The sequence below is a fragment of the Hydractinia symbiolongicarpus genome, chromosome 12 (genome assembly GCF_029227915.1).
Source record: "Hydractinia symbiolongicarpus strain clone_291-10 chromosome 12, HSymV2.1, whole genome shotgun sequence".
Classification (NCBI taxonomy): domain Eukaryota; kingdom Metazoa; phylum Cnidaria; class Hydrozoa; order Anthoathecata; family Hydractiniidae; genus Hydractinia; species Hydractinia symbiolongicarpus.
In genome coordinates, this window is record NC_079886.1 from 17,340,131 (window position 1) to 17,365,540 (window position 25,410).

Sequence of the window (25,410 nt, forward strand, 5' to 3'; positions counted from 1 at the left end):
TTATTGCGGAAATAGAGAAACGCTTTCAAAACAAACCAAATACAACTGCAAGAAAAGAAAACTACAAAAATTTATTTGCTTCATACTTTTAACAAAAATATGACTTCATTTCCCTTCTTACGTAGATTACGAAAACTAGTTGAATAACTTTGGACCTAGATATTAACTAAAAAATAAGCAACTTGACATCTGACCTAAATCCGAAGTTGCTTTTAAAAAAACAGGTTTATTCAACAACTTCCTATGAAACTTTTGTACGCCATCAAAAGCATCAACTCCTAAGTCATTCTTTCTCCCTTTCACAATTTGGATGATTTTTTTTTGGAATTCATTTATTGCAATTGCTTTTGTTAAAAAGTTTCGAGAAATGAAAAAAGTTTTATCATATTTGTTTATTTTAATGTAATTTTTTTAAAAAAACAAAAAACTGCATCGTTGCTGTGTGATCTCTGAGCAGGATGGATAACTTTAATAAACACTAACTTACAATAATGGATCGTACTGAATATAAAGAACATTTTTTGTATAAACTCTGGCAACGAGCTTGTTATTAAGTTACAATAATAACAAAAAATAACTTAACTAATAGCGCTTATGGCTGTATGTATGCACACAATATAGCTTGCATACAAATTTTCAAGTGTGATTCTCAGGCAACGCAAATGTATAAAGGTGAGAGTTATAAAAGATGCAAATATGAGAGAAAAATGAGGTCACAAAAAAATGTTAAAATTTACAAAAGTTGATCAAAACAGCGAATATATAATTTGGTTTTGCTATTAATACACATTATTTCTAAAATATATAAAATAATGTAAAATTGAAAAGATCATAGAAAAATTAGAAAAAGAAACATTTACACAAACACTTGAGTAATTTTATTTTGATAAAATTGATTTTTAATTCGAAAACCACCGAGCAGCTTTTAAAGGAAGAAAAAATATCATGCTTGCTATGGTTGAAAAAGGTTAGAGAATGAAGAAAAGTGTGAATTAAAACACATGAATCCTACAAGCATTGTATAGATTTACAAAGACAATAAGAGTAACATGTACATCTATTTCGTTCCTGTTAAGACCACCAAAGAAAAAAAAAAATTCTTGCCAAAACACAAAGTTTGAAAGACTAAATAAATTGAAAGACTGGATAACTTTAAAATAAGTACACTTTCCTGAATTTTAATTTCAGCTTCATTGACCTTAAAATAGGATCTAGGTAGGCCACCAGTTAAATATAATTTAATTTTAAGTTGAACACATGAAAATTCTTTGAACCAAATTTTAAACAAGGTGCTACAGATTTTAAAAATCGTAGCATAGCATAAAGGACTATTTAATTAAAAAGTAGTTAAAAAATCAAATGGTTCCATTCACAGGAGCAAAAGCTACAAAAACTTGGGGTTAATTCCATCACATTGATACAGCATGTTGATTGGATCTTTTAAGGTGCCAAGTCTAATGCTAATTCATCAGGTCCATTAACTTAAAAACACATTAGTTTCATAGTTCATATAAAATTTCTACGTAAAGTAATGTTAAATATTGCACTATGGTACGGTATGCTAAAATTCCAGTCAACAACAAAACAAAACGGAACAAAACAAGGAAATTACTTAAATTTGATTGTTTATTTTTTCCCGTTCCTGTTGCAAGAAAAGTTAAATGATTTCACCTTTCAGTTCTGATCGGAACGGCAAAATTCATCAACCAACAAAATTACAGAAATCCCAATTGTCTGTTCCGATCCGTTCCATTTCATTTTTGCGTGGAAATTTACTTTTCAATGCAAATAATATTTAACTTTACGAGCATTTATATTGAAGATAGAAAAGTTCAACATATAGTGATAAAAACTTGACATATATAACAAGTGTGTATACAAACTTTCAAATTATTGTGTTTTTTTTTATCTCAATGAGAAAATAGTTTGATAACAATCACATGCCTGATAACAATCACATGCCTCTACGGACACGACAGTACTACCAAAGAATCCTTGTTGCTAACCCTGTTGATTTGTTTGAAGAAAATTATCGTCAAACTCTCCAGTTCTATTTACGTTTCCATCATTCGTAAGATCTTCAAGCATCTCTTGGTAAGGTGCTCCTAAAGGAATGTTCTGTTCAACTGATTTTGCCATGGCCTGTCCAGGTGCATGTGGAGTATGGTGTGATAATCTTACACCAGATGATGAAAAGTTAAAGCTTTCTGTTGACTGTGGCACATACTATAATAAGAAGTGCCATGACAGAATATATATATTGTAGAAAGATGCACACATTCCTTCCAAAAACATGCACCAAAGACAAACGCAGAGATGGTCAAACAGACCACACTTACAGGCATCGAATCCATATGCAATGGAGAACCAATAGCACATCCATTGTGCATTGAATAGGCTGATTGTTGAACCGGATAAGACATGGCGTGCATATCAGTATGCCCATAGAGAGGTGAAGGTACGTTCCGGTCTTGAACAGAAAGCGGAGAACTTGGATAAGAACACGGGGAAGGTGTTGGTTGATTAAATGAGGACTGAGGGTCATTATTGGCAGCACTAAATAAAAACATTACATTTAAATTCTACGAAAATTAAAAAAATAACATGTTTCATTATTGGGTGGTCACTAGCTAAAAATATAAAACAATAAGCCTAACTCCATATCTTTTATCGTTCCGCGAAATACGTATGCAAAAATGCAGAATAACATTAAAACATTAATAGTTAAAAGCAAATTTCAGAATGCTAGTTGTTTACATTCAAGTTTTAAGAATGTGTGAACAAAATGTTGGCTTTGACAACTTTTAACCAGCAGTTTTACGAAATCGTAATTAGCACAGTTATGAAGACGGCATTGGCAAGCATTTTTATCGGCAAAATTTTCTTGTGGAATTTTCTACATTTTAGGCAAAATGTCAGAACAGTTCGAGTAACCATGCATGGAAAAGCACTTGCCTTGTAGCACTTTACTACTAAGAACGAGGCTTTAAAGTCCAATTTGGTGGGGACTCCAATGAGAAATTCAATTTTATATCCTAATTCTAAAACATCACTAATTTTGAAAAAAGCTTGAAATTTCATAATTGTTTGGAATGAAACAACTAGCTATGTGTCAAGAACAATAAACAAATCATTATACCAGCCTAGTGTCTGGCAGATATTTGCTATTATCCCATATTACCGAATGTTAATAATTAGACTGTATCACAAATTAACCATATGTGCACAACTTTACTGCAAACTAAAAATTTGAAAATAATTAATATTGTTCTCATGTTATTCTGAGTTTTCGTATGTGTATATCGTGGATATCGAAAAAGGATTTTCTACCAGCATTTGGGCAGAGAGATAAACCAATCATATTCTACGCTACGATAAAAAGCTTAAGCACTCGTTTTCATGTCAAATTTGTACATTTAGTTCCTGAAATGTCAATAATGTCATGTCCCGAAACGACAACAAAATGTGCAGTATTTCACAACAGTGTCAATTTGAATATGAGACTAAAAAACAGCAGACACAATACAACAATTAAGTCACTCTCTCTGCGTACTTATCAATTTATACAATCAAAAAATTTAAGCTTTACCACAAAATGCACACTTACACAACTATCAAGCTCGTTTCAATGTAACTGGATGGATCTCCCTTTAGTGGTAGCACTGTAAAAAACCCACTAACAATTAATAATTTAGCAAATATAACAATGCTAAATACAAAATAGAACTAAGTTATTAATTCGAGATTCAAAGTATTAACTCACAAACTCTAATATGCACACAAAAGATAATTATTCAAATTTGAAGCTTACAATCTTATAAATTATGAATATGTGCCACATGACAATGTAAACAGTTTTTAAAACAAATGGCAGGCCTTTAGGTTCTGTATCATATTCGAACTACGAATTTTCATTATGCAGTTGTTTGAACTAAAATTTGTTGCAGACCATATATAACTGCCTTAGATCATTTATTTATTGTTATGAAAATTGAGTTACCATCAGTTGACCGGTATTGACCAAAAGCTTGTTCTTTGGGTATTTCCGGATACAAGTAAGTCAAAATCGGCAGATCGAATATTCTAGAAAGTTTAGAACTCAATAAGATTTCATATGGTATAATGTAAAACATTTTTAAGTATGAAAAAATAAGGTTTCTGTCCTAAACTCATAGAAAGACTTAATGCACACTCGTCCCATATATATTTGTACTTGAAATAGGGCTTCACACCAGTGCTTTAGGTAGGCGCAGAACAACATTAAAACAACAATCCATTTTACCTATCAGCTAGGCCTCGAATAACGAAATCCTTTGTACTCCATGGTTGTAGGAATTGAATTTCTTTATAACCTATAACACAAAATGTCTAGTAACACAACATCCATGCTAAGTAACTTCTGACAAGTTCCAAATACAATCAAATTTGGTACAATTGTATCATATCATAAAAAGCACAGAATGACTTTTTGTGTAACGTCATAACATTCGGTTTTATAGATGTAGAAAGGTAATAATGTCCAAAATCCATTTTCTTACAAACTTAGGGTAAAATCTACACCCCCCAACTCCCCCCCCCAAAAAAAAAACCCCCATATTCTATAAATATCCGCGATTCCCCATGATGCAATAAAGTTACACAAAGGGTAGGTTCTAGTAATACTCAATATCAATGTGAAAAAATAGCAAAAATCAAAAATACGAAAAACCAGCAAGTATCATAGTTAATGCAACATAACAGAAAATAGTTATCCTAAAAAAATTTGAAAATTACTCTGATATATATTTGTGTGTTTTGTTCACAATCAGGCATTATAGTTTTGGCTGATTTCTGCTGGTGTTGCTGCCATTAATTTATTTTTTTTGCTTTTAAGGGCATAGCCTAAGATCATTTGTGCCATCACTAGTTAAAGATGCTAGGTCTATGTTTGTCTTCCTTTCCTTCCCCTCAAAATATTGTTTTTTGTTGCATATGCTAACTGCTTCTTACGATCTGGAACATTTCATTACTTAGAGCAAATCTGTTTTTCCGCAAGGCACAAATTTAAATATATATGTCTTCTTTTAATAAGACACGGCTAAGAAACATAAAGAAAGCATAAGAAAACATAACACCATTATAAAACATATCCAAAGTTAAGAATGTTCGTATAAAAATGGCCTATTCTGCTTCAGTAGGACCCTCTTCAATGTTTCTTTAAGTTAAAAATCTGAACAGCTTCTTGTTTGTCATGCCAACCCCCTTCAGCAATATTTGTAAAATAAAGTCCCGCAACTACTGTTACAGTCTCTGTACCCGACACAGAATAATGTTCGCCTGGCTAGTGTTGCAATAATATTGTTGATAGTAAGCCTGTTTTACGCTAATTGTGAGTAATAATATACCTAGATAAAAAATGGGAAAACTGTTCTTTACACAGGCCAACATTAGTAAGTCCAAAGCCCAAAAATTACCTCTTTGTTCACTACAATAAGCTATTGTAACTGCTCCAAGTTCTCCATCGCTGAAGCGGATTAAAAATGTTCCAGCTGGCATGTTAAGTAGTCTCTCAAGTGCCGTTTGGCGTGACAAAAACTCTAGGTACCTGAAAATAAAAATGTAATACCTTTCTTGTGAACAGATGTAATAATACAACTTTTTTGATTTTTTTAAAATCCAAACACCTAACTGGTAAATTAGCACACTGGAATGTTTAAACATATAAAACTCAGACTTTTTCAGTATTGCGTAAAAACCAGGGCGAGGCATAAAGTGTCTGCACGTCATTATTCTGAGGAACTTTTGTGGTGAATCTTAGCACAACGTCTTAACATGAACACAGTCCAGGTAATTAATTTAATGACGCCATAAGGATATATCAAAAATAGGCCATTTTCACTATTTTTTCAGTAAAATTTTAACTTCTCATATGTTACTAATACTATGGCCTTGATTCTTTGTTGACTTGTGAAGAGTGTAATAAAATTGTGACAAAAACCATCCTTACCCCTCCTTCCATTGCTCTTTCAAGTTTTTCTTCACAACATCCATAGCATTATAAAACCAGTCCCAAAAAGAAAAGTTACGTTGCCTTAAGGGTTCCTAAATTAAATTTTTTTAAAAAAAAAAACAAGAAAAATTTAAAAGAGAAAATCGAGTATGCTTCACATATTATATGGATTAAACAGAAAACGGTAGGTGTTTGCTAGAATACCTTCTTACAGAAAATGTAGAGTAAACTCTGGGCACAGTATTAACAAGTCAACAAATTAGTAAATTACAGATAAAATAAGTCACCTTATTGAATAACGTCCAAGGTATTTTTGTGTCAGCTCTGATTTCATGATCTGTAAACACGTAAAAAAATCTTACACAACAGAAGAAAGAATATATCATAAAAACAATGATACTGAATTTAGTGTGGCTTTCGTGATGATGTTAGCAGTGGGATCACGCACTGAAGGATATGCGTTGTGACCATGTGAAATAAGAAAATAGTGGCATGGCATATACAGAAAAAGGACTGGAAAAGTAAGAAAAATTTTATTCCTTTCATAACAAGGCAGTAATGCATCCGAATAAGAAGAAAATATAACGTTACTATATTATATAGCAATCAAATAATTTTATTGATAACAAAGAAGGTATAGAATGGGCACATGAGTGTCATTTTTAAAAATCTATTTCCTAATTAATTCACCTTTATAAGTTTTATAAAAAAGCTTAAATGCACATCCATCAAAAAGTCTAAAATTACTGATGACAGAAAATGTCAAAGTTTGCTATTCCTTAAATATGACATAATAATTTATGCAGCATAATTAAATCCTCTAAATACGAACGTTTTCAGTTCTATGATATAATTTCAATTTCCATCAATTTATATCCCTATTATATCGCTTTAAGGAAGTACAAATTACATATTCGGTATACCACTAATAAAAATAATATATGTAAAATAAAAATTTAATATGTTGCATCATTAACTGATAGTTATTTTCAACTGGTTAATGCAAGTAATCTTTTGCTTTCATTTGTATAAATTTTAATCTTGGAGCAACCATATGAAATACTGTCTGAGAATCGTAAAAGCATACATGCACATAAATTCTTAAATTAAGAATTTTATTTAAAGTTATTGTCCCATACTTCTACAAAACAGCTTTTCAAAAAACTACAGAAAACTCTTCTAATGTTCATCCATTTAAGTCTGTAAATTTAAGTTTCTCAAAAACATGAAAACCCTAAAATCACATTACAGCATATCAGATCTAATCAGTTGGAATAACTCTAATACAAAACGTCTTTTACAACAGATCTCAAACAGTACACCCATAAACATTTAACAGATTCCCACTGCATCTTTAAAACAAACAATGATTACAGTGCACAGTCTGCAAAGACGCAGCCACAATTCATCAAAAACATGAGAGAAGATACCTGCAATATTTGTAAAAATTTTTTCCTTTAGGTACATTAAATGTTCTGGTCGCAGGTCGCGCTCAGTTGTTAATCTCCAACGAGCATTCAGTGCTTCTGACATCTCCTGCCAAGTAACTTCGTCTGGCACATCAAATGGTTCTCGATCCTGATAGGTGAATAAAAACGAAAAAATTGAAACGTTTAAAATTCCACTGAAGTTTTTTGTTGCCTCATTATGTCTGCATGGTTAAAACAATTTACATTATATTGATAGTTTTTTTTAAGCATTGACAGAATATTTTTGGTGGCGTACTTTGATCAGTTAATGTAGTTAAAAATAGTCAGCTTGCTTTTCCGCTCTTAACAGTGGCCAATATTGTAATTAACAAACTAAAAATCATGCTTGTTTTAATCCACTAAAACTTACTGAAAAATTATGTGTTTCATCATCTGAGAAGATGAGAAATCAAAAGGTAAAGAATTGATTTTTTTTTTTCTTCTCGTTGTACTTTTCATTGTAGAACTTAACTTATATTTAAGTTGGCTCAAGTGATTAAAAAATATTTATTTTATTTGTGGACTTAAATAGCCATAGTGCCTTAAAAGGTATTAGGCAAAGTTTGACGAAACTAATTTCACTTTTAATTCTAACCATAAGCAGGAAAATTAACTCACAGGACTTGAAAACATGTTATCCCAAATAATTGTCGCTTCGGAGTTAGGAGCTTGATTGCCATGAACAACAACAACAACAGGAACGGACATGCACTATGGTAAAAATTTCATATAATTGAAACAGTTAAGCATTTTTAAAAGTAAAAAATGTAAGTAAGTCTTTTGTCTTTAATTTTTTTAAACAAAACACTTTGACATTTTTAAAAACATTTATAAAAAAATGTTCAGCTACAAAAAGTTATCCATAACTTTAGATGAAATATTACTTTAGAACAACATCGAAATATAGCAAGACACTTGAGTCAGTAACACTGGATATCAATAACAATAGGAAATGATTGACGCAACATTTCCAAACTCAACTTACCATTACAGGTAATTCATCCCCACTGATGTTAAGCTTAGCAGAAAACACCAAAGCGCTTTTGGCTTCTAAAACTGACTATAGAAAATATAATAAGAGATGTAAATTCAACACGTATTTGGAAAAACATTTTTGTTTATTTTTGGTGCAATGTTGACTTTTTTACTATTACCTTTTTGTTTTACATTATTTTTACAGGGATTAAGGTAAAAATTTAGATAGAATTTGCTGGATTCACTCTTAGACACGTGCCTGAAGTGAATAGAAAAGTCTAAGATTCAGACTTCTGGTGTCAGCCCTCAACCACTGCTACCTTTACCCTAATATTTTTTAACAGTTAAATTTTACATGCATTTTGGAGGCGTTTAGCGTAAAAGTTAAGTGTTGTTTGCTGGATCTTGTACAAACTAGTAAAATAAAAGCTATGAAATATTTTCTCTCGAAGTTGCAAAAATTGCAAAAATAAAATTGTGGATCTTGTACAAACTAGAAGTTAATAATAAAAAGTAATGTAAATTAATAAAAGTAGTTGTATTGTGTCAGGTTTTGTTATTTATTCTAAACCGTCATTACAACCAGGGAAATTGAACAAATTTTCACTGTACCATAATCGTTAGATTCCGTTGAAATCAGCAAAAGATGGAAAAAAGTGATCATAAGGCAAATCAAAAATTATGCATACCTCTTGTCCTCGTCTATCTTCTCTTTTAATCTTTTTTAGTTGCTAAAAATATAATGTTATCATTGAGCACCCAAATAATTTAAATTTTAACTTTGGAGGTAATAACAATTTCTAAAAATATAACAGTTAATGAATAAAAAGTAAGAGGCAGACAAATGTAAACAAGTTTAGCCTGGTCGCACAAGCTCAATTAAAACATAGCACTACATTTGAATATAAATTCATTTACATATGATCATGTTTTTCTGTTTTTAAAAAAATGTTTCTTTTTATTGAATAATAGTCTACGTTTCGACAGTTATAGCTGTCATCGATGGGCAATGATCGTAATCATCTTTGGCTATTTATTATTTGAAGAGATAACCAGAGGATCATTATATTTTGTTGGTTGTGAATTTTAGAAAATTTCCAAACAATAGCCTTACATTTACATTTTTAAGATATCCAAATTATACTGCGATAAGCGTTAAAATCGCGGAGGTGAAAAAGGGGCATCTAAAGTAGATCTAAGAGTCAATTTAACAAGGTTACTTTTTTTTAAAAATCTCATATATTTATCTCGTTAAAAAATGCCGGTTATTGAAAGATCCACTCAGGCAAAAGAATTAAAAAGATAGGATTTTATAAACAATGTATAGGATCATGTACTTTCAACAACAACAGACATATTTTTATAATAAATAAAAGCCATACTAGATTTTTAAACTCAGCATGTAATGTAGTGTTGTCTTTGCTATGCTCCATAACCTGTAAAAGTTAAAAAAAAAATCAAACACAAATTAATCTCATGGGTGAAACAAACATATCACACAATAAAATGCATCTACACAAAACAGTAAAAACATCTTCATCCCACTAATTTAATGTTGATTGAATTTTTAAGCTTCTCTACTCAAAAATAAACCATATTTTTAGTTATGTAAGTAAACAAACACGAAATTGTATAAAGCCACCATCATAAAAACAACAAATTCTTTAAACGCTTTATCAACTGTTAATGCTTAAGATGTGTTAACGGATCGACTGCGACACCAAACTGTATTGTTTGAAGACTAATAGAATTAAAATAACCTACACATTTTTGATTTAAAATGTCTCCACAAGTACCAATTTCTCTACAATAGATAAACAAATATGAGATTGAAAATTGTAACATTTCACTTATACAACAAGTTTTATGGCATGCTTGTTTTTGCACAGTTTGAGCTCATTTAGTCAACTTAGACATCATTATACTGATTTTGAGGACATCTGATTTGGGCACCGAAAATAAAGAGACATGTTTTTAAGCAGTGTAAAAAATGCTTTGTTTCTTTCTCTTCTCAGGGTTTCAGCTAGAAAAATCCATAATGTATATTTCAATTCATGGATTTTTGCATACTTTTCCAAAGACTTTGTACAAACATAACAGCCAAATACATGCCAAAAACGAACAAGACAGCTGATTATCATTTGAAAAATTTGTCAGGAGTGCTCCCTGCCAAGGCTACTGACAGCGAAAATAATTTAGGACATCAACTCCTCGCCTGTAGTGGTACAAAATCTCTTTTGTTAGGAAATTCAATCAGACTTTGTCCTTTCATTGTGAATATCATCAGACCTTAGGTCATACATATACACTGCATCAGGCAATTTTCTTGGTTTATTTTATACAAGATTTTTTAATTTTAAATAGTATTTAATTATAAATAGTATTTAATTAAAAATAGTACTAATTATAAATAGTTACTCATTGTTTGACAATATGTCTGTGATAGGGCGAATAAGGTTCACCCTATTGCAGAGATACTATCAGTCATCAGGATAAACAACAAACTGATATTAAATTTGGTGCACTTGTAAAATTGTTTCTTTATAATTTCTTTATAATAAGCTATGTGCATGGTTGACTATTTCTTTTCATTTTACAAGGTCGTTATCTACACCATAGAAGAAAACCTGGTGATGTTAAAGGTGATTGCTTAATGAAAAATAAAACTTTTAAAGCAACGTTATAAAACTAGTCTTTATAAAACTAATCCCGAAGTCATGATATTTACTTGGACAAGTTTACTACTATAATTATAGGTGCGATTATGATGGGGTTTTCAATTAAAAAAAATCAGTTTTTAAATTGGCTCACAGAAAGACAGAGAGAGACATGTTAAGTTAAAAAAATTCCATGCAGTTAAATTTTTAACAATGAGTTTGGTGTTAAACTTCTATTATTCTTATAGTATAATATAACTCACTCTAATTTCTTTCCTGATACCAGTTCCTTGCACTGTTTCTCACTAAAAAAACACAGTTCATTAAAAGTCGAAATCCAAAAACACAAAGAACCTGAACTTGCAATAGTGTTAACTGAATTTCATAGGTTTAAGTGGAGTTATGGTAGAGACAATAAAATTGTGAATTGATCCCTACTACTTAAGGTTTGGCATGACAACAGGATTGAAGTTTTAGGCAATTACTTAGTTGAATTATTGTGGTGGAACACACTCTAAGACACAAATGACAGCTTAAATACACTAGGATCTCTTTTGCAGGAAAATCATGAGATCCTGGGTTAAAAAACCAGTAATTATAAAAACTTCACATTTTTAATGCAAACCTTTTCTTACAATTGTGTTTACATTTTAAAAAACAGCAACACAAAAGAATTACCTTAAAATGGATACGGTAACTTCTGGACAGTTCATTTGCAGATTTAGTTTTGAGCCAACTAAGAGTCTAAATATTTATTATAAAAAAAAATAATTAAAGCTTTTATTCACAGAGCATTGCCAGTGTTGTATCAACATCATACCTAACTGAGGCTTGGAATTTTGTTTGCGTTTTTAAAACTTGTGGTGGCTGCTTTTCTACTATAAAGGATCTAAATAGAGATGTTAAGATAAAGAGATGGAAATGCTTAATTTTGTTGCCATTAAAACATTCCTTTAAGTTTGATAAAATTGTTGGAGAAAGAGAGTTGTGTACACAAAATTAGGGGGAAAAAGGGGCTTTTTAGAGGGGGCAGTTATTGTTTACAATTGTCTGCTAAAAAATGTAAATCAAATTTCAAAAAAGATCACAAAATTTAAATCTTTTTGAAATTGCCGACCAATGGTACAAGGTTGCGTTAAAACGTTCACAATTATAAATGATGGGCATATATTGTATGACCACCAATACAAGATATTGAACAAAACATGCTAACACACCTCAAAATTAATGTTGTTAATTTACTAACAATATCTTTCAACAACTTCTCAATTTGGTCCTTCTCCATTCCATTTTTGCTAATTGGCAGGGACTCATAGAGATGTTTGTACTGGAAACAAAAAATTGATAAGTAGATAAAATGTTGACGCTGGTTGCAAAATTCTTCATTCAAAATGACACTGCATTAAATGGTTTAGAAGTATGACAAAAGATTTTTTCTGATTGTCATACAATGCAAACCATTTTTTTTAAAAAAATTTTTAATTCTTTTTCCTTTATTTTAGGGCATTGAGAATTGTTTGAAAAAAGAAATAAAATATGTTATGACACAATTTCTGATTGTCTAACAGATCCTGAAATAATTTCAACAAAGTTACATCTGGTTTATAAATTCTGAAGCTATTGGACGATGTAAATTATTGCAGCATGTAAATTAATTAAAAGATTTTACCTGCGATGTAATTGAATAGAAGCGCCAAATAATCTCAATTAAATTCTCAAACCTGTAAACAAGTAATACAAAATTAAAGTTTTACATCTTTAATTCAAATTTACACTGCCTTTATCTTTAAATTAGACAGCAGTAAATTCGTGAAAACAATTATTTAAAACAAAATACTCCCTAACAAAGAAAAAGCCTTCTTACCTAACAAAATTACATTCCAAAAAAAGTATATTAAGGCATTTTCATGATAGTAAACCTCCATCAAATGAACAAAAATAACTACTTGTATACTTAGAGAAAGTACATAACAGGGAACAAAGTCAAGGATTGGCAATGTTCTTGCTGATTTGTGGTACAACCCATGAAAGTGTGTGCAGAAAATTTATTCAAGTCAAATGGTTTTAGGCTCTTGAACTGTTCAAAGTTAAAAGCGAAAAAGAAGCAAACAATAGCGGATTGGGTTATGGTTCTAAACAGTATGTTGTTGTTTTTTTGGCAACTTTTTATTTGATGTAATGCATATTTACACTGAGGCTGCAGCATATTGACTTTGCAGCCCTAGTCTGTGATGTATTTTGGTCCAGATTTTAACAAAATTGTAAGATGCAAAAATATTTATGCAGGATGGAGAGGACAGACCGTTTTGTGCTTTCATAAGAAGGCTTGTAGTGCTTTTAGTGACAAAACCTATTTTAGAAAAGCACAAGAAAAGTATGCTTTATTATTTTTTTTACGATAGGTGCAGAACAGCATTTTCTTGGTATTACAACCTTGTTGACATAATAAACCTTAATACACCACAGACCAGGGCTTGGCTGTGATAACGATGTTCAAAAAGAAAAAATCAAGATGATTGTTGAAAATACTTGCAAAAATTCTTAGAGTACAAACAAAATGTAAATTTTAGCCCTGGGTCAATTAGAAATTACAAAATAAATCCCTACCATTCTTGAATTTCATCCAAAGAACCCAAATTTTTGGCACCACTTAGTGCCTTCTGTTGCATCATTCTCCAGCATAGCAATTCATCAACAATACGAGAACCAACCATGTGTATAGATTGTTGTATATTTACCAAATTTGACATGATGTTCTAAGTGAATTTTAGCCAGCAGTTAATTTTTTAATCAATCTGACATGATAAACCATTTTTTAGCCAGAATTTCGGTAAAAAAGGTTTGTTAACATTTATAAATACATATAGCTCATAAAAAGTGGCAGTATCAGGAATACAGAATGTATAAGGCTGGACTTAAAACAAAAAAAAATAAAATTTATGTAAATTTTTACCTCTCCAGGGTTTTGCACTAAAGACCGTGAAACCCTTATAGGAGTACTGAATAAGATATATATACTAGTCGGTGGCCCATGAAAAAATCCACGGGATTGCCTGTTCTTTTTATACCGCAATTTGCACGTCTCGCTACTTGCGGTACCATTTTGCGTGACAGACAGACGCATACAGGTATTATAATATAGATAAAGCAATTTGATCATGTCCAAAAAAAATAACGATACATTTAAGTTAAAAAAAAGTACCATAAGGTTACATACTTACTTGATATGGCACTTATATTAATGTTCATCAGGAGGCTTTTTTATTAAATACACTCCCCTTTTGTTAAGTCCAGCCTTACTACCAATTATGAAAATTTACCCCTCTATCTTTGATTAGTTGTTCAGCTTGACCACGTAAGTTAGTTTCCAGAGCATTCTTTCTCTCTTCCATCAACTTTAACTAAATGTAAAATAAGGTTGTTTCCAAAAATTTGTTACGGTTAAAAGAACCAAATTTTTAAACAGGGTATCAACATGCAAGTGACACAAAATAAACATAACCTGTTGCTCCCTTTGGGAAGGATTTGCTATACTTTTGGCCTGCTGGATGTTTCCTATCACATAAAAAACATGACGTAGTAAGATTTATCCACAGCACATGCAGGCTTAGTAAATATCATTGCCACAATTACAGTTCAACCCTTGCCATGTGGGGTATATGGTCAGGCAATATCTATGTATATCTAGTCTGTACATTGGGAAGGAGAACTACTTTAAGAAAGTGTTTTAAACATTGAAGTGGCTATCTTGTTATATTATTTTGACTGCTGATAAACCAATTGGCATTTACCTTCCACCTTACAGACATCTTGATATTGAAGTATAAAATCTTCCTGACGGTTTCGGTATTCTTTTATAAATACATCCACTTCCTAACAAGATAAAAATGTTGCATGTTTTTTAATTGATAACATTTAGTTATTCAGCATATTATTTCTAGGAAAAGGAAAAAAAATGACTAGGCAGATTTACCACTTTAACAGATTATTAAAACTAAAGCCTCAGAAAATCATTGCACATGGATAAATGTGCTGGTGTCTACTAATGGCGGGGCCTGAGTAGTAAATTTATTTTAGCATTTAATCATCTATGGCAGCCAGATACATGGACAAAATATTAAGTTGCTTGCCATAAAATAAAACACAAGACAGTGGTAAATAACTTCTATACATACCATTACTTTACCCTTTAACTCGTTCAATGACTGGTTGATGTCTGGAAGAACGGTAATTGGTTGCATTCCTACATTATCCATCATAACGGGATTCGCAGGACTTAGTGTTACGGAGTTCTCAGTTAAAAAGAAAAAGCTTGCTTAAGACAACATAATAATTTCCTACTAACAAAATAATTGCTAACAACTTTACAAGTAAATTTCAGTTTACTTGATTTTGTTATGTCACAAGACAGCACACACAATAAAACAATTATTGAACAAAAATATCAAAAGTGAAATCGAAACTTTGAGGAGCTTGTAAACATGAAAGCCCTTAAATAACAAATCATAGTTTTCCTTTATAAGTGTGTTGTTAAAAACACTTCATTATAATCATAACAATTACCATTGACTTCATTGCTAATAATTGCTGTTCTTCTATTAGAATGTCACGTACGGTTGCAACAAATTTACATGGCTCACCACCAAAAACGGTCTAAAATATCCCCCAAAAGGTGTTTAATATAAGATTTAAACAATCAAGGCACCTTCCTACTTCACAGTGCAACTTTATTAAGTAAAATACAAGTATTATAATTTGTTTAAAAAAATATCATAATATAAAGATCAATGGTGATTTTTGTGGAGTACAGTTTTTTTTTTCATAAAAAATTTTTTTTAAAGCCTAATTTTGTTTTATGTAAACTTATAGACAACTAAAAATTCTTACCATGAATTGCTTCTTCAAATTGTATAGCCTCATTTGACTCATAAGATCCTCATGAGACTAAACACAAGTCAGACATAAGCGAAACGTTTAGGTACTAGTGCATTATATCCAAAGAAGAAACATACATTTACCAGTTAATTCTTTGCTAAAAAACCTCGTCAACTTTTATTTATACTTATTATTTAAAGAAATAAAATCAAAATTAAAGCTTACCCCACGATAAACAAAGAGTTATAATTTCATATGAAAGATGTTCAAAAGTTGTCGAGAAATTTGTATACTTTACGGAAAAATCTTGATTGATTCTTAAGATTTTGGACTTGTTTACGTCTAATTACATATGATATCATGACTTTTCAGACATCTTTTTTTAAACATACATATAGATGTGTAGCTTTTTTAAAAAAATAATGATTCCAAGATAACTTTCAAAGGTCTTTCATATGAGCTCAATTTCTTTTTTCATGGGAGGTGATCTTAAATAATATTAAAAATTATCAATTTTACCTCTGAGCACAAATCATCCAACTTTTTTAGAAGTTCCTGTAACAACTTGCTGGCATGTACTTTATTGTTAGGAATTGTTTCATCAAAATTCCTGCAAGAACACAAAATATTTTTTTAGTCCAATGAGATTTCTTATGTAATTGTGTAGATACTTGCACTGAATTTTTATATACAAGACAATTTTCAAAAATTTCGACAAATTTTTTTTATTGGAAATAAGACTTCATAGAAGCAAACATTATTTAATTAGCTTTTGTGTAGTTTGTTAAAAGAGATAAAAAAAATTGTTGATGTCAAACAAGACGACTTAGATTCAGGTCAAGATAACAACTTTGGCATAAAATGGCATTTTTGTGGTCATGTCTGGGGAGTTTTATAATGAAGCATAATTATCCACAAAGATTTTGTAATAATTTGGGTAAAAGCAACATAATTATTGCTATAATTATACATTAGGACTAAGAGGTTGTTAAATTCTTTTTTTCTGTGTCAATTTTTGCTCAAGCTTGTGTATTGTTTAAACGAACATATTTCATAGCCTAGGTGGTGTTCTCAGCATAATTACTTACATTTTCGCCACATTATTATCCATTGTACTTTATAAAAGTCACATCACATTTACACAGTGATTTTGTGTGGTATAGCGAGGATGTTCAAAACTGTTTTATATCATAAGCATGATAGAGAACGTTGGCATATGTACTTTATACGATTTAAATATAGCTTATAAAGAAAGTATTGACATTATTGTTTTCATAAACTCTGATCTATATATATATATATATATTTAAAAGATTATGGTTAAGTCTATTATTTCTTCCTGGCAGAAGCTCACTGGAATGTGTGTTTAGAATCACAGGCTTTTTTTCACTATTTTTACTCTGCAGCAAATAAAAACAACCAAACCTAGCAAATTAAATTCCAGGCTAAAATCAAATCTTTGGTCCTGTAAAAAATGTTTGTTTGCTTTTTCGTATACTTAATATGTCATGAAAGGTGAGCACGGCACAGAAACTTAAACAAAGCAACCTTCTAAGTCTTCTTAGAAATCTGTTTCAGGGAAAAGGAGTTTATCCTGTACCAAATAGAAGCCTTGTGGTTGAGCGTTGGCTTCTCAGAGTCATGTCATAGGCTATAAAAGAGTGAATCTGTCTGTTCTGCTTAGCGTTAAGCATGAAACTAAAATTGATAACTTAGGCTGTTGTCTCGTTGAGAAATTGCTGTGCTTGAACAACTTTTGTAGTTTAAATGGGACCTTTAAATGCAGTTCAACAATTTAATAAGAATTAACAATAATAATAATAATAATTCCTAGTTCCTACAACTACAATATAACAAAGATAATGTTTATATATACAAGTTGCTTATTAAACAACATTTATATTATAGATAATAACACCAAGTAATTAAACAAAAACATACCAATTCTGTTCTTCAAACCAGTCTGCAAAATGTCCCCTTACTTCCCAGGGAAAGTTTTTACTTGTATACAAGTCCTGCAGTTTGGACAAATAATCTTCACCAAGGGATCGTAGATCATTCCAAATACCCATCTTCTTTTTTTTTTTAAGCAAAAAAATTACAATTTTATTAAAACTCTGCTAAAAAAGCTTGTTTTTATTATTGTTTACCTATGAACACAAAATAAAAATTAACATTAAACTACAGTACAATTCATTACATCTTTCATGATCAACACACAATAAGGCTATGATAGTCTTTATAAGTAGGCAATTACATAATTAACTTAATAAGTCGAAATTGCAAAGGTATTTAACATTTGCTTTATTACATATTTCTCAGAACATTGCAATTAATAGTACAAAAATGAAAACAAAAAATGGTTAAAACTAAATGACTCTCCCCTGCATTTCCAAATGATGAAACCTGTTTACTTTTAGTATATGTTAATGATACAGACATAATATCATTTTCCACATTTAACTATTTCAGATATTCAAATTGTAGTTACACCTTTACTTGGTGTAACTACAATTTGACAAATAATCTTCACCAAAATCTTCTTTTTCTTTTTAAGCAAAAAAATTACAATTTTATTAAAACTCTGCTAAAAAAGCTTGTTTTTATTATTATGAAATATGAAAGTTTATGGATAAACCCAACTAGTATAACTTTAATTCTTAATTCTTTCCAATTTCCATCAAAAAAATTTAATTACTAATAAATTAATAAAAATAATTAACAAAATTGAAATTAGACAATCCCGCAATTATCCTTATGGAAATACTACTGCATATAGCCAGAAAAAAACTTTCCAAGTGACAAATACAAATAAATCAAGAAAATTTACTTAGGTTAGGTTTCACTCTAGTATAAGACAGCTTCTTTCTGAAATGTGTGTTAGTAATCAGTGCATATTTCTTTTTCTTTTTACAGTCTTTAGAAGGTAATTTAATGAACAAGGTGCGTGATTTTTATATTCATCTTTAACCTGCTAAAAAACACTGATTTTTATCATGCATAAAATTTTCCTAAAACTAACTAGTTTTGTATAGGAAAAGTTAAGTGACTTATCAAAAAAATTTTATCAACCCCTGTGACTTTAAATCACTTGATGCAGTCAAATACAAGTTGGGCAGAAAATTGTCATCGGTATGACTTTTTTTCTTAACGAAATAATGAAGTGTCCATAATAAAATGTTTTGATTTTAAAAAAAGGGTTCAAAATTTTGCAGTGCTAAAGTTAAAAACAATGTGATGCAACACTGACACCTATCCATCCACATTGCAGCAAGCATTATAGAAGTTAATAATAACAATCAATTTACTTTCCAACAATGATCAAAATTAAACTATGTCTAGCACCTTGGATAAAAGATAAAACATATTGCGCATGGATTTTGTTTGCTGTGCACATTCTAACCACACATGTCAACACATAATCAGTGATGAAATCTTGCAATTTAGAGCTATTTGCAGGTACACCTTAGCATAATTTGTTTTTACAAAGAGTCCAGGTGTGCTATTTATGTAACATTTAACATTATATGTAACACTTCAAACAGGTCGTTCTTGTCACGCAAACCTAAACATTAACGCTGAAACATTTTTTTTTCTTTATCCTTCAGGAATTTATATTAAAAAGACTTAATTATAATATTTTTAGACCCTAAATTTATTGTTCAGTCTTTTTCACTTAGTGCTATGTATTAAAAAAAATTTTTAAAGAAGTAAAGGTTTGATGTGGATAGCTTGTGAGAAGAAAACAATGAATTATGTCAATTACTTTAGGGATCGTCTCAAAATGTTCGTACGTTTTTTTCGTATAATTATACGAACGCTACGAAGTACTTCGTTTCGTGAAACGAATGTCATACGAAGTGCTTCGTTTAAAATAAAAAATATAAACGAAGTTTATACGAACTTTTTTAATACATGATACGAACTTAAACGAAGTTTTTTTATCATACAAAATAAAATGATACGAACTTTGAACGAAGTAAATTGCTATACGATCTTGAAACGAACTTCAAAAGTACCGGCGTAATAGCGCGTAATTATTTCAATACAAAATCAGAAACAAAAGAATTAAACGAAGTTTTTTTGACATAGGAAAAGAAATGATACGAACTTTAAACGAAGTAAATTGCTATACGAACTTAAAACGAACTTCAAAAGTACCGGCGTAATTGCGCATAATTATTTCAATACGAAACCAGAAATAAAAGAAGTAAAATATACGATTTATTTTAATAGTTTCAACCAAACTTAAATTTAATATCAAGCATTTGTATTTCCTTTTTAAAATATCGAATTTAATTAAATTAAACAGTTTTTTTTAAAACTAGCTACTTTCATAGCATGTCTAAAAATTACGACAGTGATATCGATTGGATATATGACACAGCCAGTTCCGACGACGAGACTGATTTGTTGCAAAGTATATATTTTTTTATTTTTTTCTCCCCTTTTTTTAAACTCTTAAATTTATTAATGTAGTTAAAATTCAATTTACTTATTTTTTTAGATAAAAATAAAAGACGAGGAAGACCAAGCATACACGAGAAATATCCGGAAATAATTACTTGTGTCAAGACGTTGATAGAACAGGGTTCTGCTGAAGCTCACTTACGTCGGAGAGACAGTGTTATGTACACAAATGGGCTTTCTTTGAATGATATCGTTATGCACGTCAAAAAAACCTTGGGTATAACTGTTAGTCGCCACACCATTCACAGATTAATGCTTCCACCCCGAAAAAAAAACACAGCGAGTAAAAACTACAAATGTCTGATAGACGCACGTGTTCCTCCATAAAGAAATACAAAAGAAAAAAAAACACACGACGACTTTCATTTCACTTGCGGTCAAGTTCGCATAGTTAACGAAATGGGATATCTTTGCAAAGAAAACACACTTATGCTGTCCGTAGACAATAAAAATAAAGTTGATGTGGGTATTCCAGCGAACAGCAGACGAACGAAAATACGCACTTTTCATTTGGTTAACGAAGCACCAAATTATAATGATCACGATTTTCCAAATCCAAACTCAAAGCTTGTGCCTGCTGGCTACCAAATACTAAAGGACCGAATACAGCGGAGTCGTTCTCTTTCTCCTGCAAAGAAAATTACTTTTCGACGCAAGCGATCTTTATCCGAAGGATCAAACATTGACAACCAACTCAAACGATTTGTAAGAATATCGAAAGACAAGTTGAATCGTTCAATAATAAACTGGCCGCGTTCTGGAAAACTTCTGGTGCAGTTGTATCCATCGCGTCTTATTGAAAGCACCAACGTGATGCACGTCAATCATATGATAAATTTGATTGAAAAAGAAAGAAAAATAAAAGAAATCGTTAATGTTGTTGCGATTGCTGACGGAGGCCCTGACTGGTCAGTTAAGGGCATTATTAATTTCATGTCTATGGGTTTGCTGTGGAGAAATCTTGAGCTCGACACATTTGTTGTACAATCATACGCACCTGGTCACTCAAGATTTAATCCCATTGAGAGATGCTGGTCTTACCTGACTAACAGGATCTCAACAGTAACTTTGCCAGACGATATTGAAGGAGTAACACCACATCAAAATGACGTTGAGGGGTGGATGAAAGTTCTGGACAGAGCTGTCGATTTGTGTGCTCGATTTTGGCATAATAAGACCTATTGTGGATTCCCCATAGCTGTGGAAACATTAATGTTAATGTCGCGCCCGAAGAAATGCAACCTCCGCAAATTTCCTACATGCATTTACTGGAAAATCCCATGACTACTGACCCAACCACATTTCAGCTTTTTACTGAAATGAATGATCCAGTTAACTCGACGCCACTTCCAAAAAAAAGAAAAATAAATTCTTGTGCTTGTTATATAAAACAGCAACTGCAAGCGTTGTATACCGAGGAAGAGCTAGCGGTAGGAAGAATACAAGGTGGTGTTCGAAATTACCAAACAGGAGCGTTAAACACTTCTTCCCTCTCTCCGAATCGTATGAGTGTTATAGTGCGTCAAGCAAAAAAACGGTACAGCGATGAATTTATGGAAATGAAAAATTTAAATGAAATTGTGAACTCAAAATGCAGACAAGTAAAACGAAAATTAATCGCCAAACAAAAAGCCAGAGACAATGTTTAATGTTTTTAAAAGTATTTTATCGTTGCGTTTTTAGAAAAATTTGTATATATTTTAACCACTGTTTGTATATATTTTAGCATATTTTAGCACAGTTGGTATATATATTTTTATTGCAAAAAAAGCAAAAAAACAATAAAAAAAATAGCAACTGAAATTATTTTTACCTATTCACCAATAAAATTGTGCCGTGACAAGATAAACAAACATAAAAAAACATGCATGCAACCTGAAAGCATATTGCAACGCGTAACGAAGCCAAAGTTGTTATTATTAAAAGGATAAAAAGTTTACACTTCATACAAAATTTAAAATCTATATTTAAAGTTGGAGCCTGGTTTATTCTTATGATATTCTTAACTTTTGACCCGTTTTGCATCCTCGATATTCCTACAGAAAATTCTTGTAGAAAAACGTGAAATAATACGCAATGATAGGGCGAGCAATATTATTTAAACTTATTTTATCTAATTCAAGTGGAAGCAATATTTTAAAACATATTATTTAATTCTAACTAAATAAAGTTTTTTTTTTTTTCGAAATAAGATGCAGTAAAGATAGCGCAATAAACTTAGTAAACAAAACAAAGTTTTTTTTGAAAGTTTTTTTTATGATATAAGACGCGTAATAACGTGAATAATATTTGTTAAACGAATTTCGTTAATGAAACGAATTTTGTCATTGTTAAAAAATATTTAAATAATAAAGACCTTAGATAATAAGTCCAATTAAAATAAACGAAGTTCGTATAACGAAACGAACTTTATAATTGTTGAAAAAAATTAAATATAAAGACTATAGATAATAGTCCAATTACAATAAACGAACTTCCTATAAGCAAATTTTTATACGAACTTCTTTAAAAATGATACGAACTACATACGAACTTTATTTTAAATGATACGAACTTTATACGAACTTTTAATTTTGATGATACGAAAAAGTTCGTATTAAAAATAAAATGATACGAAAGATTTAATAAATCGATACGAAGTTTTTTATACGAATTATACGAACTACGTACGAACATTTTGAGACGGTCCCTTAAAGCTTATACCTCCCCCAAAAAAACAAGTTGGCCTATAAAAGAGCTTTAAAAGTTGTCTACGAATCTTTTTTAAAAATCTTAAGCAGTTCTCAAGATTTTTGACTTTGAAGTTGTATATAATTATTATGCTTACTTATTCATGCCATAATGAGATAGAAAAAACTGAGGTTCTATTTTAAGGGTTTATTAAGGTATATGGTGATGTATATATGTTTTTACCTATTAGCTAAACTTTCAATACTTGTTCATAGACAATTTTTTGTGAGCTCTTTCATATGAAATTAACTTGTTTTTCACGTTGGTAAGCTTTATCCCTATTAACCATAGCAATAGGGGGAGGGGGATTAGTAAATTCAAATATACTTATGCTTATGTGATAAACCTGGCATAGTAGAAAGTCTTAATACAAACAGATTCCAAGAGAAATTAATTTGATGATGTCATGGGGATCAAAAATGACTTCTAACATTCGATCAGTAATGACTTCATTCCTCTGAATCGATATTTTCTTTAAATCTGGTCTGCATTTTATCCCTAGGACCATATATGTAATAAAATATTTTTATAACCAATACAGTGTTGGAAAAAGTGTTACTTGCAGGATAGGTTCTGCTTGGAAAAAGTTCAGAGAGTTACTTCCTTTGTTGACTAGCAGAGTCTTGTCAATTGAGGTAAAAGGTAGGTTGTATGAGGCCTGTGTAAGAAGTGTTATGTTGTATGGCAGTGAGACATGGGCAGTGAAGCAGGATGATCTTGACTGTTTAGAAAGGGATGATATGAGAATGGTTAGGTGGTTGTGTAACGCCAGTCTGAGAGACAGAAAGAGTTCAGATGAGCTAAGAAGCAGGCTAAGTATCCGTAGAATTAAAGATGTTATCCAGATAAGAAGATTGAATTGGCTGGGGCACTTGGATATTGATAGTTCCTGGGGCAAAGCCCAGAGGCAGACCGAGAAAGACTTGGCAGGAGGTTATAAGGACAGAGGAAGTTGAGTTTAGATCTAACACACTCTAGATCAGATTGGAAGAGGGTCATTAATATACCCCGTCCAACCCATGCTAGCATGGAAAATGGATGTTAAGCCGAGAAGGATGATGATGATGATGATGAATACAACATTCGCAACACTTATACATGCATGTCAGCACTTCAAAACAATGTATCTTTACTTTACACACAAACATAATTGCTTTCTATTGTTATTATTGTGCGCAAGCATTAGATGCATTAGATATTGAAAGTTATTGAAAGAGTAATTGATAAGCTACTTAGAGAAAGAATTGATATATATGTATATATAAGATGCAATTTGGTTTTGTTGCAGGCCATGGCACTACAAATGCAATACCAAACAGCTTCAGAAAAAGTATTTAGGAGAAAGAAAAATTCTCTCAATTCTCTGTTATTAAATTTTTTTGATGGCTTTGTTTTTAAAATACAGCAACTTTTAAGCTTCAGCTAAACATTTTCTCCTTTTAAAAAGAAATAGGTGATTTTTAAGTTTCGTGGGGACATTTTCTAGTTATTACAAAACCAATACAGCGATTTATAACAGTCATAATTTGTTTTCTCAACAGTCACTCATTATCTCAGAATTAAAAACAGCGATTATTTTAAAGGATAACTAACGATTGATAACAAGTTGTGCTTATAATGTTCATTATAGTGTGAATATGTGTTAATTTTTTTATATTTGTGAGCTTCATTTCTCAAAGTATTTAGGGTCAAAGGTTCCATGGTCGCCACCATGACAGTGTTAGTACATTTTGTTAGTACATTAGTACATTTTGTTCGGTAAAATACTAACTTGTGTGACGTCAGTCTGCAGCAATGTAAACAAAGACATTATGAATTAACGAAATGTGGGAAAGCTAAACTGTGCCTCTGTTGATTGTCTAGAGTAATTTTATTTATCATGTTTTGAAATAAATATATTCTGCAGAATAGAATAATGTTTCACCATTATAAATATAGTTTTAGAGTTTTAGACACGAGTCTGTTGAGCGATGCACGCCGTGTCACAAATCAACAAAATATGTAAGAACCAATTGGGCTTTTGTTCGATAATGATGGCGACCATTAATGTAATTATCGTTTTTGGGGGACAAGATTTGGATATAAAAAAATTTACTAAAAAAATTAATGACTTATTGCATTATGAGGCCGTCCATGAAAAATTCTTTGGTTGCCATAACCCGACCGATAGCGTGAAAATGGCACAGACTGAAAAAATTTTGGGTCGAGAGGACATGAAAATTCTTTTTTGCAGACCTTTTTCACC

General features: G+C 31.0%; 2 protein-coding genes across 2 annotated transcripts in view; one reads left to right on the forward strand and one right to left on the reverse strand.

The window, feature by feature from the left end:
- Window positions 1-435: 435 nt before the first annotated feature.
- LOC130621485 (signal transducer and activator of transcription 5B-like) overlaps window positions 436-25,410 on the reverse strand; it is a 28,392-nt gene continuing 3,417 nt past the window's right edge. Inside the window, exons 2-29 of the mRNA XM_057436775.1 lie at window positions 17,907-18,115; window positions 16,485-16,575; window positions 15,978-16,034; window positions 15,654-15,743; window positions 15,266-15,382; window positions 14,882-14,963; window positions 14,593-14,645; window positions 14,411-14,491; window positions 13,698-13,846; window positions 12,760-12,811; window positions 12,308-12,417; window positions 11,911-11,979; window positions 11,769-11,834; window positions 11,354-11,395; window positions 10,198-10,237; window positions 9,816-9,869; window positions 9,123-9,164; window positions 8,444-8,518; window positions 8,077-8,169; window positions 7,420-7,567; window positions 6,277-6,326; window positions 5,987-6,081; window positions 5,454-5,584; window positions 4,283-4,352; window positions 4,001-4,083; window positions 3,608-3,662; window positions 2,340-2,556; window positions 436-2,226 (exon numbers count right to left, since the gene is read on the reverse strand). Coding sequence (XP_057292758.1) covers window positions 2,002-2,226; window positions 2,340-2,556; window positions 3,608-3,662; window positions 4,001-4,083; window positions 4,283-4,352; window positions 5,454-5,584; window positions 5,987-6,081; window positions 6,277-6,326; window positions 7,420-7,567; window positions 8,077-8,169; window positions 8,444-8,518; window positions 9,123-9,164; window positions 9,816-9,869; window positions 10,198-10,237; window positions 11,354-11,395; window positions 11,769-11,834; window positions 11,911-11,979; window positions 12,308-12,417; window positions 12,760-12,811; window positions 13,698-13,846; window positions 14,411-14,491; window positions 14,593-14,645; window positions 14,882-14,963; window positions 15,266-15,382; window positions 15,654-15,743; window positions 15,978-16,034; window positions 16,485-16,575; window positions 17,907-18,037 — 2,568 coding nt within the window. The 5' untranslated portion in view covers window positions 18,038-18,115 and the 3' untranslated portion in view covers window positions 436-2,001. The remainder of the gene's footprint in view (window positions 2,227-2,339; window positions 2,557-3,607; window positions 3,663-4,000; window positions 4,084-4,282; window positions 4,353-5,453; window positions 5,585-5,986; window positions 6,082-6,276; window positions 6,327-7,419; window positions 7,568-8,076; window positions 8,170-8,443; window positions 8,519-9,122; window positions 9,165-9,815; window positions 9,870-10,197; window positions 10,238-11,353; window positions 11,396-11,768; window positions 11,835-11,910; window positions 11,980-12,307; window positions 12,418-12,759; window positions 12,812-13,697; window positions 13,847-14,410; window positions 14,492-14,592; window positions 14,646-14,881; window positions 14,964-15,265; window positions 15,383-15,653; window positions 15,744-15,977; window positions 16,035-16,484; window positions 16,576-17,906; window positions 18,116-25,410) is intronic.
- LOC130621497 (uncharacterized) lies at window positions 19,736-21,720 on the forward strand. The gene is made up of 2 exons (XM_057436793.1): window positions 19,736-20,385; window positions 20,473-21,720. The coding sequence occupies exon 2, from the start codon at window positions 20,835-20,837 to the stop codon at window positions 21,717-21,719; it is 885 nt and encodes a 294-aa protein (XP_057292776.1). The 5' UTR covers window positions 19,736-20,385; window positions 20,473-20,834; the 3' UTR covers window position 21,720.